Source organism: Podarcis gaigeae (assembly GCF_964106915.1).
Source record: "Podarcis gaigeae genome assembly, chromosome: 8".
NCBI lineage: Eukaryota > Metazoa > Chordata > Lepidosauria > Squamata > Lacertidae > Podarcis > Podarcis gaigeae.
In genome coordinates this window covers 3,198,211-3,216,782 of record NC_139684.1, presented here as the reverse complement: position 1 = coordinate 3,216,782, position 18,572 = coordinate 3,198,211, and the positions used below count along the sequence as shown (strand labels likewise).

Sequence of the window (18,572 nt, the reverse complement as noted above, 5' to 3'; positions counted from 1 at the left end):
CGGCCAGGCTGGTCACAGACCAAGGGCCCCAGGGGCTTGCAGTGGCACCTAACTGGCTGTGCTCGGCCTCATCCATGATCTCCCTAAGCTGCCCACCATTTTAAGTTACAGTACTTAAAATGCAATGCCCTGGCCTACTGATCTTGAAATTTACCACATTTTGAAGTAAGTAAGACGCCTTGTCACCCAAAGAGGGTGCTTCCCATTAAACCATGAACTCCACTCTAGCTAATGTGTCAAGGAGAGACACGCAAAGTGTAATTTTAGCATCACTGCTTATTGAGCATTCATCCTGACTTGTTTTCATAAACCTTGTGGGAGGTTCAGAAGACCTCCACTGTTTATTGAGGATTCAGATGTGTTCATTTCTACAGCTGCATCAAGCATTCATTATCACACATTTCCCATTACACTCTCCCACCACTTTTCTTATTGCAAAAGGTGCAGTTTGGGGTGGAAGCTCAATCATCAAATCCACTGCACAAACTGATTTTGCCAGTACACAACTGAATCCCACCTGAAAACAGCAAGCGGCTGGAAGCCAGGTGTGGGTGATAGGGTGGAACAGAGAAAAAGGGAGATTTGTTGTTGTTGTTTAGTCGTTTAGTCGTGTCCGACTCTTTGTGACCCCATGGACCAGAGCACGCCAGGCACTCCTGTCTTCCACTGCCTCCCACGATTTGGTCAAACTCATGCTGGTGGCTTCAAGAACACTGTCCCACCATCTCGTCCTCTGTCGTCCCCTTCTCCTTGCACCCTCCATCTTTCCCAACATCAGGGTCTTTTCCAGGGAGTCTTCTCTTCTCATGAGGTGGCCAAAGTCTTTGAGCCTCAGCTTCAGGATCTGTCCTTCCAGTGAACACTCAGGGCTGATTTCCTTCAGAATGGATAGGTTTGATCTTCTTGCAATCCATGGGACTCTCAAGAGTCTCCTCCAGCACCATAATTCAAAAGCATCCATTCTTTGGCGACCAGCCTTCTTTATGGTCCAGCTCTCACTTCCATACATCACTACTGGGAAAACCATAGCTTGAAGTATACAGACCTTTGTCGGCAAGGTGATGTCTCTGCTTTTTAATATGCTGTCTAGGTTTGCCATCACCTTTCTTCCAAGGAGCAGGCGTCTTTTAATTTTGTGACTGCTGCCACCATCTGCAATGATCATGGAGCCCAAGAAAGTAAAATCTCTCACTGCCTCCATTTCTTCCTCTTCTATTTGCCAGGAGGTGATGGGACCAGTGGCCAGGATCTTAGTTTTTTTGATGTTGAGCAGGAGATAGGGAAGGGCATTTGCAGCAAGCAGAAGGAGTTTCATTGTGTTGGGAGAAGATCAAAGACAAAGATGGTGTGTGGCTAGCTAAGTAGTGGCACCGCAAAACAAGCAGACAGACCCGAGGATTAGCAGGTGGCAAGCCAAAGTTTGGACCCAAGCCGCTAAGTGCTGTCAGTGGCACACTTGGGTTGAAATGCACTCGCTGTATTTGGATGTGAGGTTGATTGCATTAGTTTCCCTGGTTATGATAGCACTTCTGTCAAGATATCTGATGTTCCCTTTGCACTGTGGTACCAGTTGTGTTATGGAACTGTGAATTTTTTACTGATATGCTGTCCTGTTATGCTAAATGTTAAAGGGTGGAGAAGAACTGTATGCAGGATACCACCCCACATTTCATCCCACAAGTGTGGTGTTGTGCTCATGCAAACTGGGGGAAATTACAGGGCAAAACTCCTGCAATTTCCCAAGTGAACAGGGTTGAAAGTGGATTTTTTACCCTGGAAATAATTAGTACAGACATATGTGCTAAACTTTCACTAGGCTCCAAATAATAATAATAATAATAATAATAATAATAATAATAATAATACCCCACCCAGAAGTGGCTTTTACATTGTGTGAAAGATCACATGATGCTCCAAAATTAACTGGCAAGGAAACATTGGGAAGATGGAATAAATATAGACAGCAGTCCAGGATGCACACAGCATCTAAACTGTTACTTCTGACCTCAGAAATTGACATTTGGTTCACCTGTCTGTTTCAGCATATCCATAATCATGACTGTAAAATTAAAGCAGGCTTGGGGGCCTGCAAATTATAGAATCATAGAGTTGGAAGGGACAACAAGCGGCTTTTAGCTCAACCCCCTGCAAGGCTGAAATCCTTTGCCCAACATGGGGCTCGAACCCTCAACCCTGAGAGTCTCATGCTCTACTAGCTGAGTTATCTCCATTCCCTTCTGGACAACCTTCCAGGGGTCACATGCCAGTGGTGCTCAGGGCCAGAGGCAAAACAGGGCAGAGCAATGAACACAAATTTTACCTAGGTCCTGTATTCATATGCCCCTTTCTATGACCCCCCCCCCACCCAGGTAAGCAGAAGGAATGGCCAGAGTTCACGGGCATATTCCAGCCAGGCAGAAACACTCCAAGAGAGTATGAAGCAGGGGTGGTGAGAAGGGTGTCTCAGGAGGGTGAGTGGCCTGTGGACAGCCAGCAGCCAGACAGAGAGGTCCCTGAGCTTCCCCACCCTGTAATAACAATCTCATGCTTGCTCCCCAAAGGGAGCCCAAGGCAGCTCACAATAATAGTATCACTTAGTAACAAGGCAAAGCAACATTTAAACATATTGCAATTAAGACAGCAGTGTAAAAACTTCAAAAAACTATCAGTCAAAAGCCTTCTTAACCCACAACAACAACAATTTATTTATACCCAGCTCATCTGGCTGGGTTTCTCCAGCCACTCTGGGCGACTCCCAACAGAATATTAAAAACATGATAAAGCATCTAACATTAAAAACTTCCCTAAACTCAATTATTCCAATCTAAATATACTTGCATATTACTGAAACCTCAGTAGAGAGTTGTCTTTTTGAGAGAATAAAGTGAGTGAGGTAAGGAGGCTGGAGATGGGGTATCATGACTACCCTTGCAATGCTAAAAGATCCCTCCCCTGCAGGACAGGGCAGCCAAGGATTCCAGAAGAGCAAGGATGAGCCCTGAAGCACTGCGGGGGGGGGGGGTCCTTTTGGATCCATCCCAAGCAGCAGAACCATCCTGACAACTCGACTGAAGCCCCCGAAACAGCAGCGCTTAGATGGGGTGGGTGGGCAGCCTGTGACACTCAACAGACTGAGATCTCTCTCCCCCTCCTGGCAAGATCTCCAGGAGTCTGAAGGTTGTTGTCAAAGTAGGTCTTCCGCAGTAATTATTTGTCCCAGGGAAGGCTCGACTCAGACTCAAGGTCCCGAGGAAAGACTTCTGTGGATGATTAAATCCTTCCTACTCATTATTTTTGCTATGTCTGCAGGATCAACCCAGCCGTGAGAGAAGGAGCAAGATCCTAATGCATCTTGTGCTCTGTCAACAGAATTGCTCACTAAGTTCTAATTGCAGGATCTTTATTACCATGGACAGTGCCAGAGCCAGGAGCGGCAACCTTGGTGTTCCAGCTGGAGAGAAGAGGAGATCTGGTTCTGTGCCGCCCCAGAGGCAACATGGCTCAGGCCTCAAAGACCTGGATGCACGTTCTAAGGCTCCTCCAGAGGACCTGTTAACTGAGCCACCGTCCTGATTTGCTGGTGCGACACTTGCACAGAGGTTTATCAGTCAGTTGTCATGGTTAAGGCTGTTTTGTAAGACATGAGGAAACTCACTGGGTTGGAGATCGGCAGAGCTGTGAGAAGCAGGGAAGCAGATCCACTGTCTGCTGCACAGGGCAGAAGATATGCGTGCATGTGCATAGTAAGAAGTGGCTCACCACACTTTACTTTTTTGCATACCAACTCCAGGCTGGCCCAGGTGAAGAACTTTGTGGGACGTGTGTGGCTTCAGATCCTCTGGATTCCAAGTTTCTGGTCCCCCAACCTCAAACACTCCATTTCAGGGCTTCCTGCTGCTGGTTACCCGCATGTTGGCTGAAGCTGATGGGAGCTGTAGTCAAAAAATCTGGAGGGCACCAGTTTGGGAGAGGCCCCCTTGCAGGCCTCATATCACCACAAGGAAACATATAAGAAGCACCATAAATGCTCTTGACACCCCATATAAATACTAAATGGGTTGTTTTTTGTTGTTTTTGACCCACGTTTTTTAACCTTTCCTTGCAGGCAACTTGCTCCAGCCCCCTTATCCTTTTGGTTGCCTTTTTCTGCATCTCCCATGATGGAGTTCTGCACTTAGTTACAGTGCAACAAGGAGAGGTTGAAATGAGCAGGAGAACATCTTCGTTTCTGCAAGGCTCCTCACCTCCTCCACCCCCAAGTCCGCTTGAAAAGATTTCACATTCTATACCTAGAAAAGCCCAATTAAAAGATGCACGGCTACAGAGGCGATAGGCACCGTTTGGTTCCATATCGGAATCTGGGGAGTTTGGGAGAAGTTGTTGGGTTTTGGGGGGGAAGGCTTTGCAAGGTGCCCAGCCAATGTTTTGGTCTGCAACTCGCATTGGGGCTGATGGGAGCTGTAGTTCAAAACAACTTGATGGCACCAAGATTTATAGCATTTGTCCCATTCCTCAGCTTCTAACCCCCGGCTCAAAGGGCAGGCCTGCTGCATAGCTCTGTGCATCTGGCGCTGGGAACGACTGGCCAGAGATGCACCCTGCCTTCCCAGGAGGCTGGTCCTCATGGACCTCTCCTTGCTCTTGCCCAGCAAAGCAATTCATGCGCCATCCTAGTCATCAGTCTCCCATCTGGCCACCCTAAAGGTGTCTTAAATCTTCACCTCAGCATAGGGCCATCTCTTGTCAAGCAGATTTATTATGATTATATATCTTTAACCAGAAACTGAGATGCAGCGTGTGATATGTTCCCTTGAGCAAGGTCAGAGCAAGCCTGGGACAATGATGCAGCAACTGTGAGCATATTTTAAAAATAGGACTAAGCTGCCGCCGTGCTAAACCCACCCTGAGAGATGGCTGAAACTGCTGACTCAGCAGTGGGATGTTCCATCTAGGGGCAAGCTGTTCTCACACACGTCTCCCTCCTTCCTGCCACCCAGAAGGGTTTGGGGGTAGAGAATGTCTGGGGTTTCTCCACTCTCCAGTTCCCTCCTTGGTCCCTCCCTCCCTCCTTCTCCTGCCTTCTGGACCTTCCTGGACTCTTGCCAAGGTGCAGAAGGAAAGAGGCATCACAGAGGAGGGGAGAAACTCTCATCCTTGAGGGGTCCAGGAAAGAAGAGATTCAGTTTCTTGGTTTAAGATGCAAGCAAGCAGGTTTTCCTCCTTGGTTAATATTTTATTATCGGCTGCAAAGATGACTTTGTGGTTACTGATACCTCTTGCCTCTGCATTTTCCCGGGTGTCGGAACAGTGTGGATAAATATATACATGGAGATTCCTGGGGAAATATGATTAGCCATGGAGAACATGTGCCAAAAAGCAAGAGACCCCCAAGGGGTGCCCCTGATGCACGTCAAACTCTCTGGCTGCAAAAGGGCTTAAGAGAGGGAGCCCTTGATTCAACTCTTGCCTCTGCCATCAACTCACACAGGGGCCGAAGGTAAGATGCCCTGTTTCAGCCTCTACCCCACTGGGCATATGGAGATGATAATGATGGGTCAACAAGACAGAAGTACTGTTTTGGGGGGACAGGAGGCGGGCAGGTGTGGGGGATTCACTGATCCTGAATGGGGTAACTGTGTGCCTGAAGGACCAGGTGCGCAGCCTGGGAGTCATTCTGGACTCACAGCTGTCCACGGAGGTGCCGGTCAATTCTGTGTCCAGGGCAGCTGTCAACCAGCTCCATCTGGTATGCAGGATGAGACCCTCCCTGCCTGCAGACTGTCTTGCCAGAGTGGTAAATGCTCTAGTTATCTCCTGCTTGGACTACTGCAATGCGCTCTATGTGGGGCTACCTTTGAAGGTGACCCAGAAATTACAACTAATCCAGAATGTGGCAGCTAGAATGGTGACTGGGAGCGGCTGCTGAGAACACATAACACTGGTCCTGAAAGACCTACACTGGCTCCCAGTACGTTTCCGAGCACAATTCAAACTGCTGGTGCTGACTTTTAAAGCCCTAAATGGCCTCGGCCCAGTAGACCTGAAGGAGCATCTCCTCCCCCATCGTCCAGCCCGGACACTGAGGTCCAGCACCAAGGGCCTTCTGGCGGTTCCCTCTCTGCGAGAAGGGAGGTTACAGGGAACCAGGCAGAGGCCCTACTCAGTGGAATACCTTCCTATCAGATGTCAAGGAAATAAACAACTATCTGACTTTTAGAAGACATCTGAAGGCAGCCCTGTTTAGGAAAGGTTTTAATGTGTGACGTTTTATCCCTTTATTATTACTAATATTCTGTTGGGAGCTGCCCATCTTGCTGGGGAACCCAGCCAGATGGGCGGGGTATAAATAATAAATTATTATTATTATACAGTGGTGCCTCCAGTTGCAGGTGGGATCTGTTCAGAACTCCGGTCGGATCCCAGGTTTCCGAAACTGGAGGTGGCTGTTCTGTGCATGCATGAGCGGTGAAACCTGGAAGAATACTTCGGGGTTTGCCACTTTCACAACCCGAAGTTTACATTATCCAAGGGTAATGTAAGCCAAGGTTCTACTGTATTATTATCAAGCAACAGAGGTGTTGTAAGGAATCTTGTGATGGAGTCCTGGGATAGCCATATCATGCATTTAAAGCTCATTCAACGCACATTCAAAGCACATAACTTCTCCCAAAGAATTCTGGAAACTGTGGTTTCCTCCTCACAGAGCTCCAATTCCCAGCACCCTTTATAAACTACCCAGTTGAGATCTGCCCAATTAATGTTGCTGAAGCATTTTGAATGCCAGTTTCTGGAAATGGCAAGCAGGGAGAGCCCTCCTGCTGCGCTTGTGTCTTGTTTGCGTGACTCTCACTGGGGCTTCTGTTGGCCCCTGTGAGAACAGGATGCTGGACTAGATGGGCCCCCATTTCCTGAAACAGCAGCCAGGCTCTTCTTACGTTAACTCTCCAAAAGCCATATAAATTATTGTCTCCTACAGGCTTGCAGTCACTAAACCGGTCTTCCACAACCTGTGATTCTCCATATACAGTGGTACCTTGGTTGTCAAATGGCTTAGTTGTCAAACAAATTGGCTCCCGAATGCTGCAAACCCCGAAGTGAGTGTTCCAGTTTGTGAATGTTTTTTGGAAGCCGAACATCTGACATGGCTTCCGATTGAGTGCAGGAAGCTGCTGCAGCCAATCGGAAGCCACCCCTTGGTTTTCAAACCGTTCCAGCAGCCAAACGGACTCCTGGAACAGATTAAGTTTGAGAACCAAGGTACCACTTTATTTTGGACTATGGCTCCCACCTGTCTCTGCAGCCCTTTGTCTGCAGTGACCATCATGTGGCACCCAAACTACCTGAACAAATCACATAAGGCTCAATTCTGAAGCCAGTTTTAATTGTTTTTTATTTTAAATGTTTATATTCCACCTTTCATCTGGATTGCTCAACTGGTGAGCTATTGGTCTGTGGGTTGTTGTTTTTTCTTTTTTATGTATTTTGTATTTTTATGTTGTGGACCACCCTGAGATCTATGGATGATGGGGGTATATAAATTTTAAAATTAAATCTAGGTTTCACTGCTCGCGCATGTGCAGAAGTGCTCTATTGCACCGCGCACATGCGCAGAACAGGCGCCTCTGGTTATGGAAACTTTGGGATCCGACCGGACCTTCAGAACAGATCCCGTCCCGGAGGTACCACTGTAAATAAAGGTAGCCAACAAGAGCGAAACAAACCCCCCCCCACACACACACTTAATAATTTAAATAAAGCATCCTTTGCAATGTTGGCTCTAGGTTTTGGTGGACCTTGGATCAAGTTGGCTCCATGGGCCTTCCTCCTTCAGGGAATCTCACTGCCATGATCACCAGCCTCTCTCCTGCATCCTTGCTGCTATGTGCTGGCTTGCCAGGCAGACAGGCAAGAAGCAAACAGGCAGTGGCATCGACTGGTCCTCCTTGCCACCACCATTGTCTGGGCCAGAGCCAGAGGTGGGGGAACAAGGAAGCAGGTTGCAATAGTTTAGAGGAGAGCAGGTCCAGGGGGCTTTGGGCCAGTGAGTGAGCCCCCTGTTGCCATGTGGAGCCACAGCGGACGCCCAACCAGGCCAGCCCTTGGCACATTATTGAACATGGAAACAGCAGCCATGAAACAAATATTCAGAAAGGATGCAAAAAACATTAAAAATCAAATGCCTTCCTTAAAAGGAAGGGTTCTAACTATTTTCTGAAAGCTTTTTCCTCGCAAGGGTCATAGAAAGCACATGAATGTTCCATTCTTGGGTCACTAGGCCACAGTTTGGGAGATAACACACTTGAAACATGTGAGTTCAGGCTGAGCTGAAGAACAGGGCCATTTGCTCACAGCTGTGCTCAAGTGTCAAGACACTAGTGGAGGGAAATGTGGTTTGAGCTTTTTCTCATCAGGATATAAAGGTGGGAAACAGGGAAGAGTTTTCCAGAATGCTGAAGCAGGTTTGAAAGAGGGGTGGCTGCCCATTTTATTCAACTTAAAAACCATTTTCTATTCCCATTCAAAGGGTCGTAAAATGTGCTCTGGCACATCAGGCTATAACCTTCCACCATATTGGCACATGCAGGATAAGGCCTTTAGTGGCAAGGATGCTATCCTGAATAAAATATGGGAGTGAGGGGCGTCTAGCATAATTGATCACACACCCATTTGACTGGCAATGCCCATTAACTCTCAATTGTTCTAGGGGTGTGTGTGTGTGTGTGTGTGTGTGTGAAGGGACCCTGGCCCCTAGGAGCCGACTCCTATGACTGAAGGCAAGATGGCATCTCCAGGGTTGGAGGCCGTATTCTTCAGAATGCCAGTTGCTGAGAATCAAAAGCAGGGTGTTGCCCTCATGCCCTGACTACAGTCTTTCCAGAGACACACTTTTTGGTCATTGTGGGAAACAGGGTTTGACTGGGTGGGCTATTGGCCTGATCCAGCTACACGGTCCGTCTTAAGCTCACATTCAAGCCACATGACAAAGCTTTGCAGTGAAGTGGGTAGAGTTGGTTCTGGTGGAGCTACTCACACAACCCTTTCCCCCATGCAGATAGGTGAGGGGGCAAACAAAGTCAACTCACATCTCATCACTTGGGTCATGTGAATCTAGGCTGAGAAGCCAATTTTCCCCCAGCTGGTCTAAGCAGGGGAGATTCCCAAGGAGGGTCCCTCTCTCCTGTCCCTTTTAGGACTTTTGGTCGTCTGGGGCTTAGCTGTGCTTTGAGAGAAACCAGGAGGGTGGGGAGAGCTTCCTTATACCAAGTCAGATCACTGGCCCATTGAGCTTAGCCTTTGCCAACCCCGGTGCCCTCAGGTATTCAGGGTGACTTTCCGTAAGTTTTACCACCATCCCCGACCATTGGTCCACGCTGCCTGGGGCTGAAGGGAGTTGAAGTCCCACAACTTCTGGAGTGCCTCAGGTTCCCCAGCCCTGGGCTAGAATGATGGGCAGTATCTTTCCAGGGTTTCAGACAGGACTTCTCCAATCTGCTTGGAGAAGCTGGGGACTGAACTGGGACCATTGACTTGCTCCTCTGTTATTGAGCTCCAGTCCTCTAGCCTCAGCCTTTTCCAGAATCAAAAAGCACCCTCCATGGACAAGAAGGGGAATGAGGAATGTGGCATCCCAAGGGGCATTTCCACAGGAGGGTCTACATGTATGTTTACTACTGTTTGTTTCATTCAAATCCTGCCTTTCCTATAGAAAGAGGCATATGCAGGGTCCCCGGGGAGAGGGTCTCCCCTCCAGGCACTACCCAGAGACTGACCTGCTTAACTCCCTCAAGGCTGCTGCAGCATCAGGTGCCCTCGTACCTCCAGCCAGCCTCCTAGTGCTTCTCCTTCTCTGCATGCACAGGTCCTAGTCTAATTGGCCTGCGTATGTTTTCACCATTACCATCTCAAGGCTGTGGTGCCCATCAATGCCCCCCCTCCTTTATTTTCCTTATTTTAACATTCAGGCCAAATAAGAGCTCTGTGGGACTCAAAATATTCCACCCCACAGGGCTGGTTCTTTAAATAAAAAGGGTATTGGTGTTTGGTCCTCTCTAGAAATTGGGGAGGGGAGATGATCCTGGGGAAAATTCATTCTTCAGCCACTTGGAAGGGAGGATAGGGCAGCTGAGAGTTTTTGCTAGTAGATAAATCCTTCTCTTCCCCCAGCTGAAAGCCCCACTGGAACTAACAAGTTTTGCGGGGGGGGGGGGGGAGAATAGCTCCTTACAACATCATATAGAAACCAGCAAAAGAAGAGGAGTTATTTGGGGGCAAGGAAATGACACCAAATCACAGAGAATCACTAGAAGACTAAGAGAAAAGCTTGGTCCAAGGTTTATGTCCAGTTCCATCAGAATGGCAGCCAGACAGAATGAGATGGAGAGAGCAGATTGTCTAATTGTTACAGACCCCCTTGCTTCCAAAAACTAAGCATTCTACATTCACCAGTGGGCTGCTGTTTGGTCAGGGATCAAGGCAGCCTGGGTTGTGGGGAGGCAACTGGGTCGACACCGAGGGTCTTGGGTGAAAGGGGACACCAAGGGCACATGCTCTCGTTACCTTCCATAGACATGGGCTCCAGGATCCCGAACTGTTTGAGGACTGCGATGAAGAGGATAATGACCACCGCCATGGCGCAAAGTTCCATCCCCTGGATCGCCATTGCCAGCCAGCGTCCCGCGATGGGCAGCACAGCTCTGGGGGCATGCGACTCGCACCCCCCAGGGCCAGCTTAGCTCCCTTGGGAACCAGAGTGATGAGGAGCCGGAGCAGTCTGTCTGCAGCAGAGCAGAGCAGGTCCTTCCTTCCCCTGCAGCTTCACATCTTCCAGTCCTCCGGTTGGCAGGGGTGAGGAAGGGCAAAAGCCTCCTTCAGGCTTGCCCCATTGGGATGCTGCAGGGCAGGGGGAATGTGAACGAGGAGGAGGAGGAGGAGGAGGGACGGGGGAGAGGTAAGGTGGTGGGGGTGACGGCCGGCACCCAAGAGGGGCTTGTCGCTGCTTTGGATCATGAAGGAAAAAACCAAGCCTCTAAAAGTTTCAAAACTTGGAGGGCAAAACTTCCCCGGCAGCTGCTGCAGCAAGTTCCCGGTGTGATTCTGGCTGCTTCTTCTCAGAGGCAGAGAATGTCATTGTTGCGAAGTCTCCTGAGCTCGGCCAGTTAAGGAAAGGGGCACGTGCCCTGTCCAGCACAGGCGGCAGGGGTCAGCCAGAGTTTCTGAGGGGCATCCCCCACGCCCTGCAATGCACCCTTGATGAAGAGGAGAGCATTTCCAGGCTGCTGGCATCTCAGCTGTCTGCAATGCCATTGGCTGCAAGGGCAGCTATAAAATATCAGCCCCCACCCTGAGGAGGGAGGAGGAGGGCTGGGAGTCTCTCTCTCCGGGCTCATCTGGCAGGGAAGTCCAGGATGCAGGAGAGAAGAATCACCATGGCGACGAAGCTGTGGTCCAGCCTCATCTCCAAGGAGCAGGCTGATCAGCAGAAGCATTAGTGGTGTTTTTACACAAACTAGTGGTTTGTTTTGGACACTTTGCTGCTGCTGCTTCTTCTTTCTTTCAAACTCTCAGTGTTTGCAAGAGCAGAGAAGGAGGCAGCCCTGCTGGTAGGCAAACAGCTGGCACTCTCTGGCACTGCTAGTTACTTTGTGATATGTTAAGCTACAAGTCTTGTTTTTTATGCTGCTTTTTTGGCTGAAAAGACACAGAGTGGTGCACCAAAATAAAACAAAACAATGCAATACCATTTCCTTTCAAATGTTCCAGCACGCAAGAGTTATGGGCCTATCGATACATTGGCTTAATAGCTGCTCCACACTTTCTTATCTCTAAATCCAGAGATTTCCTATGCAATCAATGTAGTGCCTCCTATTTGGATTTTCTAACATCGGGAGTCTTTGGATTCAGGGAAGAGAAAGTGTGGGACAGTAGTAGGTGGAGAATGCCACATGGCTAAGGGGGAATTAAAGGAGGCAAAATGGGGTCACAATCCACATTAAACCATGGTATGGATGGGCCATGAGTGACCCTGACCATGTGCCAAGAGCCTTTCCTTGAAGGGAACATTTTGGCTTCAGATTTAAGAGAAACAGGAGACTGGAAAGCAATATGTTTTTGAGCATGTGGAGAAAAAGTACTTTTCCTTCCTACCTCCAACTCTGCTCCCAAAAAGTATAAAGACAAAGTACCTTTGAGCGCATGCAGACATCAGTGGACTACAGTAGTATTCTGAGTGGCAGGATGAATTGTACTACTTTAGAACACTGTTAATGCTCCCCCTTTATTTAAAAAGAAATCCCTGTAAGAACAGTCATTGCAGGAAGTTGCTTGATCTAGAAAATTTCTCCCTGCTCAACAGAAGTCTAGTGTCCACATTAAGGGAAGGGACAGTACCACTCTAGTCTACCTTGGTCAGACCCCACCTGGAGTCCTGTATGCCACAGTTTAAGAAGGATATTGACAAGCTAGAATGTGTGCAGAGGAGGACAACAAAGATGCTCAAGAATCTGGAAGCCAAGCCTTATGGGGAACGGTGCGTGTTTAGAAGAGAAGACTGAGAGGTGATGTGACGGCCATCTTCAAATATCTAAATTGCAGTCACATGGAAGTTGGAGCAAGCTTCTTTCCTTCTCCTCTGGAGGGGAGGGCCCAAACCAATGGATTCAAATGACAAGGAATGAGATTCTGATTTAACATCAGGAAAAACTTTCTGACAGTAAGAGCTGTTCGACAGTGGAACCGACTCCATCGGGCAGGGACAAAACTAGGTTTTATTTCATCTGGGTCAAAGACCCAGTTTGGCACACACACACCCCTCTGCATTTGCATACATACACACACAGGCTGTGAGCCTCAATGGTGCCATTCTGGAGGCTTAACCTGGGGCAAAAGACCGGGCTGGCCTCGCCCCCTCCGTGGCTACGGCACTGCCTGGACTCTCCTTCCTTGGAGGTTTACAAGCAGAGGATGGATGGCCAGCTGTCATGGCCAGCTGTGATTCCTGCATTGCAGGGGGTGGGATTGGGTGAAGCTTGGAGTCCCTCCCAACTCTCCAGTTCTCCAATTCTGTGGTTTTATATGTGAGCATTTCACTCGTAGGGAGGTCTTATTTTTAGATGGGGGCATGCATTAAAACAACACCTTCTACTGCTTCAGGATTCTATCACCTCACACAGTGCTGCATGCCCAGAGCAGACCGCAATCAATTGATGCAGTGGAATAAAGAGACAGAAAAATAGACAGTGCCACCTCAAACAACAGGTGGGGGAGATTGCTTTGGAATATTCCTCCAAGCAAAACTCTAGCAACTACCTCCAGACAGAGAATAAGCAATAAAGGTTCTAGCCTCACCCTTTGCCTCCCGTGCTGGCTTTCTATTTGCAGGAAGTTCTGTTGATGTTTGTCCAGCGATTCTATCATCTCAGCATCCCATCACTGAACCCTGCGGCATGTGTAGACCCCTGCCTCATTTGCCCCTGTGGAAGTCTTTTGATTCAACATGGGTTTTCATGGACTGCTTTGTGGATCTTTCAGAATTCTCCTTTCTTTTTGTTATTCTCCCCCTTTCCCTCGGTAAATTTTAGTGCAAAGAATACAGCTCCTCCTTCTGTTTACTGAATCGCATACATTTTATAGCAATGGTTCCAATGAACCATCTGAAAACTGCTGAAGGTCCTGGAGGATCACTTAATGATTTTTGTGCCTCTTCAGCATTTGTAATGCACTGTGCTAGATGCTGTCTAATTTTTAATTGCTTATTTTCTTTCCCATATAATTCAATTTGTAATATAATAAAATGCAATGTAAGAAATAAAAGAAGCAATAGAAATATAATTAATAATGAACACAAATCTTTAACATGATGGAAGTGCCATCTCCTGCCTTCAATCATAATTTTCAGAAATGCTGTGGACTACATGAATGAAGCTCATGGACCAATGGTGGTCCGCAGACTAGTTGTTGAACCCCTGAGTTACACAGCAATCCTATACATCTACTCAGAAGTAAGTCCATTGAGTTTAATGGGATTTATTCTCAATTAGTTCATTAAAGGACTGCAATTTTAGTTGCTCAAAACTTGTGGAGGGTTGAACCTTGCCCTCCCATTTCAAACATATTAAGATGTTATTTTTATTTTATTTTAAAATGAAAATAAGTGGCACAAAAACCTCAGCAAAAATGCCAGATTGTACTTAAACATCAGTTTGACAGATCCACCCCTCCCCACCCTCACTTAAGCATCCTGCCTTCACTCCTCACAATGAAAGGTGTAAAAAACTCAATTATTCATGCCAGGAAGAACAGGGAACTTTGATTTATGTCTTGTGGCTTAGAAGGTTTATGCCCCTTATCTATTTCTATGTTGCAGTGGTTTTTTAATTATTCATTTTAAGTGCTGAATGACTGAGTGGACGGTAAGCTTGTTCCTAACCTCTGTGGTGGGACGAATCACAACGTAGAAGAGCAATTTGCTGAACAACTCATTTAACCCCCCTCCACCAGAAAATAAATAAAAAATTAAATTAAAAAATCCTTCCACAAAAGCAGGAATTGTGAAATCATGTGACAGGTAGTTCCACAGGATAGCATTACACCACAAAATAAAGTATTCATATCCTTTACATCTCATGCTGGCTGGGAAGGCAAGAGTGGAGAGGGGCTATAGTTCAGAGCACCAGCTTCTCACGAAGAAGGTACAACCAACTCACCAGAAGGATCGGGGAGATGGGAGACGGAACAGACTTTAGGGAGCTGCTGTCAAGAAATACCAGACTAGACAGACCAACAGCCTGGCCTGACATAAGGCAGCAGCTACTGAAGAAACGATATTTTTACAAACCTCCAAAAGCATTTGCACAAATACTAATGTTGTGAAAGGGACTTTAAAAAATGTTTATAAATCATACACTTTCCTATACTGCACTGTACAGTTTCTGCTTATTATGTGATTGTCCCAAAAAGGATTGGTCCAAGATAGACATTTGGCCACCCAAAAGGTTGCAGTGCACAATCCCAGGATCCTTTGCAACATCAGCAGAGATCAGTGGGCAAAACTCTTAGATTAGATCACATCCTGTTTTACTGGCAACTCTAAAAATGGTTCCACTCCATCTCTCGAAAAACTAGGACTAGCCTTCCCTATCCTGTTGCTCTCTAGACATGTTGGACTACGATGTGCATCAGCCCCAGCAAGCATGGCTGCATGACGCTGCGGCTGATGGAGTTGTAGTTCAAAACACCTGGAGGGCGCCAGGTTGAAAAATCTGGTTGCCAGGGGTTTAAGGCCGGGTTATCAGAAAGGCTCCCTTTTCCCATGTGAACCCACCCACTTCTTAAGATCATCACCAGAGGTTTTCTTACATGTTCTGACTATCCCTGAGGTTAGTTAGTTTGGGACAAAGTTGGGTGAAGGTGTTCTTAGTAATCAAGTTCAGGTTGCCCCCCCCCCCAAATCCTGGGAACTGTAGTTTGCTAAGGGTGTTGGGAATTGTAGCTCTGCGAGGAGTAAACTACAGTTCTCAGGATTTTTGTGGGGTGCGTTTTAAATACATGGCGTGCACTGAATTTTTAAACTTTTTGTTGCTTTATTGTTGATGTCAGCATCTTTGGGCAATAATAATAATAATAATAATAATAATAATAATATCTTTATTGTCATTGCCCCCTCTCGGGGACAACGAAATACTTATTCTTAGGAAAAGTGGTGCATGCATTTCAAAATTAATAAATCCATGTCTTAGAAATCTTCCTATTTTGTATTCACAGCTTCTTTAGGGGCAAATACAAATATATTTTATTTATTACTGATTCCTTACATGTTACGTGTATCCCATCTTTCTCCCACCGCACAACCCAAGGTGGCAGGCCTGTGGTTCTCAGAAGGTAAGCTTTTTCTAAAGAATCACAGAATGGTAGAGTTGGGAGGGACCCTGAGGATGATCTAGTCCAACCTCTGCAATGCAGGAATATGCAGCTGTCAAACCAACAACTAGGGTGTTATCAGCGCCACACTTGAACCAACGGAGCTAAGAGACCCCCCTCCACTCCCTGCAGACAAAGAGGCAGAAGTGCCAACTCTCTGGGGTCCTGGGGGCCCGAGCACCCATAAAATTCCCCACGAAGCTGCACGGCACCCACAGCCCTGGGCACCCATGGTCGCGGGGCCAAGATGGCACTCCTGCAAAGAGGTAAAAGCTTGCAATGAAATGCATGGAGAATGCATGCTTAATAGGGGTAAAAATGCTTAATGAACTGACATATTACAGCTGAGATCTTAGATTTCATTTCAGGTTTTAACTCTTGCTTTTAATCTGTGGTTTTAAAATATGATACTTTTGTGGAAAAAGTGACAAACAAATATAATAAATAAATATTGTGTATTTATTTCTGCTGATCTAAATGCTATTATTTGTTACAGTTTTCACTCAGAATGCCCAAGGAGACTTACAATAAAATACATAGCAGAACCAGTGTTGCAGAATGGTTAGAGTGTTGGACTGGGACCTGGGAGAGCCGGGTTCAAATTCTCCACTCAGCCTTCCTCGCAGGGTTGCTGTGAGGATGAAGTGGGAAGAAGGAGAACCACGTACACTGCCTTGAATTCCTTGGAAGATAAAGGTGCTACATAAATGTAGTAAATAAAATGAAAATAATTTAAAATAGCAATGGTAGAACGAGCAACTACGGGTGGGGGAAAAAGCAAAAAGCAGCAGCCAGTTAAAATCATAATGAAATCACAAACTGAAGTGGAGAGCAGAGAGAAAAAAGATTAAATCTACTCAGTGTGCCAAAAGTATGTTTAAATAAAAAAGACAGACACCTGCCAATAAGAGCTAGACTGGCCTCTCACAAAAAGGAGTTTCAGAGCCTGGGGGCAGCACTTGGGAAGCCGTCCCCCCTCTCAAGTTGCAACCAAGAGAATGTACATCTGATGTGGGCAGGACAGAGAGGAGGAGAATAGCCCAGAAGCTGGGCAGGCTTGTGTGGAAGAAGCTGGACTTGCCACTAATTTATGCTGCAATCCTAAGCACCATTGAGTTTGAGAAGACTTACTTCTAAGTAGACATGGTTGGGATGGCTGTAACTCCATAGCTGTCGACTTTTTCCTGCGAGGAATCCTATTCGGAATAAGGGAATTTCCCTTTAAAAAAGGGAAACGTTGACAGCTATGTGTAACTCTACAAACATGGGAAGTTGTCTATCAATTCATCTTTCCCAGCATTGCCAACACTGACTGGCAGCAGCTCTCAAGGGTTTCAGGAGTTGCCCAGGGATTGAGCCTGGAACCTTCTGTGTGTATGGCAGATGCTGGAGGCTTCTGGACTGTCAGGGTTCAAGTTGTGCAATTAGTTGGTTGGGAGGTCTTTTTGCAATGTGGGGAAATGCCCTGGAAATTGTGAGATAATACTTGCTTGAAGCAACATCATCTAACCTCCATCACCAGCAGGAACTGATGACGCCTGCATGCACTTGCTGCATCCCCCCCTGACACACCTGGAAGGGATGCTGATCACAACACCATCAACACACAATTTGTTCCTCATCCTTCAGAGTGAAAAGCTGCTTCCTAAACCAGAATGTATTCTGATTTCCTTAATACACCAAAATAATTTCCGAGTGCTCCTATTTTTCGCACGTCCTGGGGCACTGCTACTGTTTTTAAAATCTCGTTCCTTCTTGCCTCTCCCATTTGTTTCTTTCCTCTTGAGAACTGCACTTTGGCTGGGAAAGGAGTGGCAGAAAAAGGCTTGACTAGTTTCTTCATAAACGCTGCTCTATAAACAAGACATTGATCCTTATTTCTCTCAATGTAAAATATTAAAGATGCTTAAATGGATAAAAGCTTTAGACCTGAATTCTTTCCAATATGTGGTGCATTAGGAGCCACCGGCCAGTCAGTTTAATGGATGGCACCTAATAGCTTGCTGGGTGACCTGCCTGCGAGACCCCCACCCACCCTGCAAAAAAGCCCAGCAGGAACCCACCGTAAGGTCCTTTGTTAATAATGAGTGACAGGCAGGGCTGGCTTCATTAGGAGGCAGCATGAGGTGGCCTCCTCAGGCAGATGCTGTTGGGCAGTATGGAAAGATGTTGGCGTTTTGACAGATAATGGATACCAGGGTCCTAAAAATCTATTAAAATCTAATTCCAGCAGGTTCTGCCTTGGCACGAACCGCCCACTTCTGGCAAGCTCTGCCCTCTGCAGTGGTGTAGCTTGGGGGGCTTTGGGGCCCTGGCCCTGGCCCTGGGCGTACTTTTTTGAGGGAGTGTGCCCCCATGACAGGCTCCCTCACCAGAGTCTGAATCGGCCCCACATGGCGAGTCGCAGAGGGTCAGCCTTGGCCCAGGAGCGCAGCGGCTCTCTCTGTGCCCCCTCAGTCTGCCTTAGCATGTTCTTCTTTGGCTGCCCTTTAAAATTTCCCAAGACTCCCTGCCTGATATTGCCCAGATTTTAAGATGGAATTTCACCGTACTCATAGGTTTCATTGTAACTTTATTGTAACTTTTGGTAAGAGAAATTTTATCTGGAAAACGGCAGCTCCAGTTGCTAGAACAATGAAGCCGATACAATAAACTGG

General features: G+C 47.1%; 1 protein-coding gene across 5 annotated transcripts in view; it reads right to left on the bottom strand.

Moving 5' to 3' along the window:
* Positions 1-18,572, bottom strand: part of KCNIP3 (potassium voltage-gated channel interacting protein 3) — a 117,116-nt gene that overhangs the window by 23,241 nt on the left and 75,303 nt on the right. The window contains exon 1 of one of the 5 annotated variants that reach the window (XM_083753383.1): positions 10,558-10,675. The exons of the other annotated variants lie outside the window; for them this stretch is intronic. Coding sequence (XP_083609509.1) covers positions 10,558-10,660 — 103 coding nt within the window. The 5' untranslated portion in view covers positions 10,661-10,675. Of the gene's footprint in view, positions 1-10,557; positions 10,676-18,572 lie in introns of those variants that run through there. 5 annotated transcript variants of the gene reach the window in all.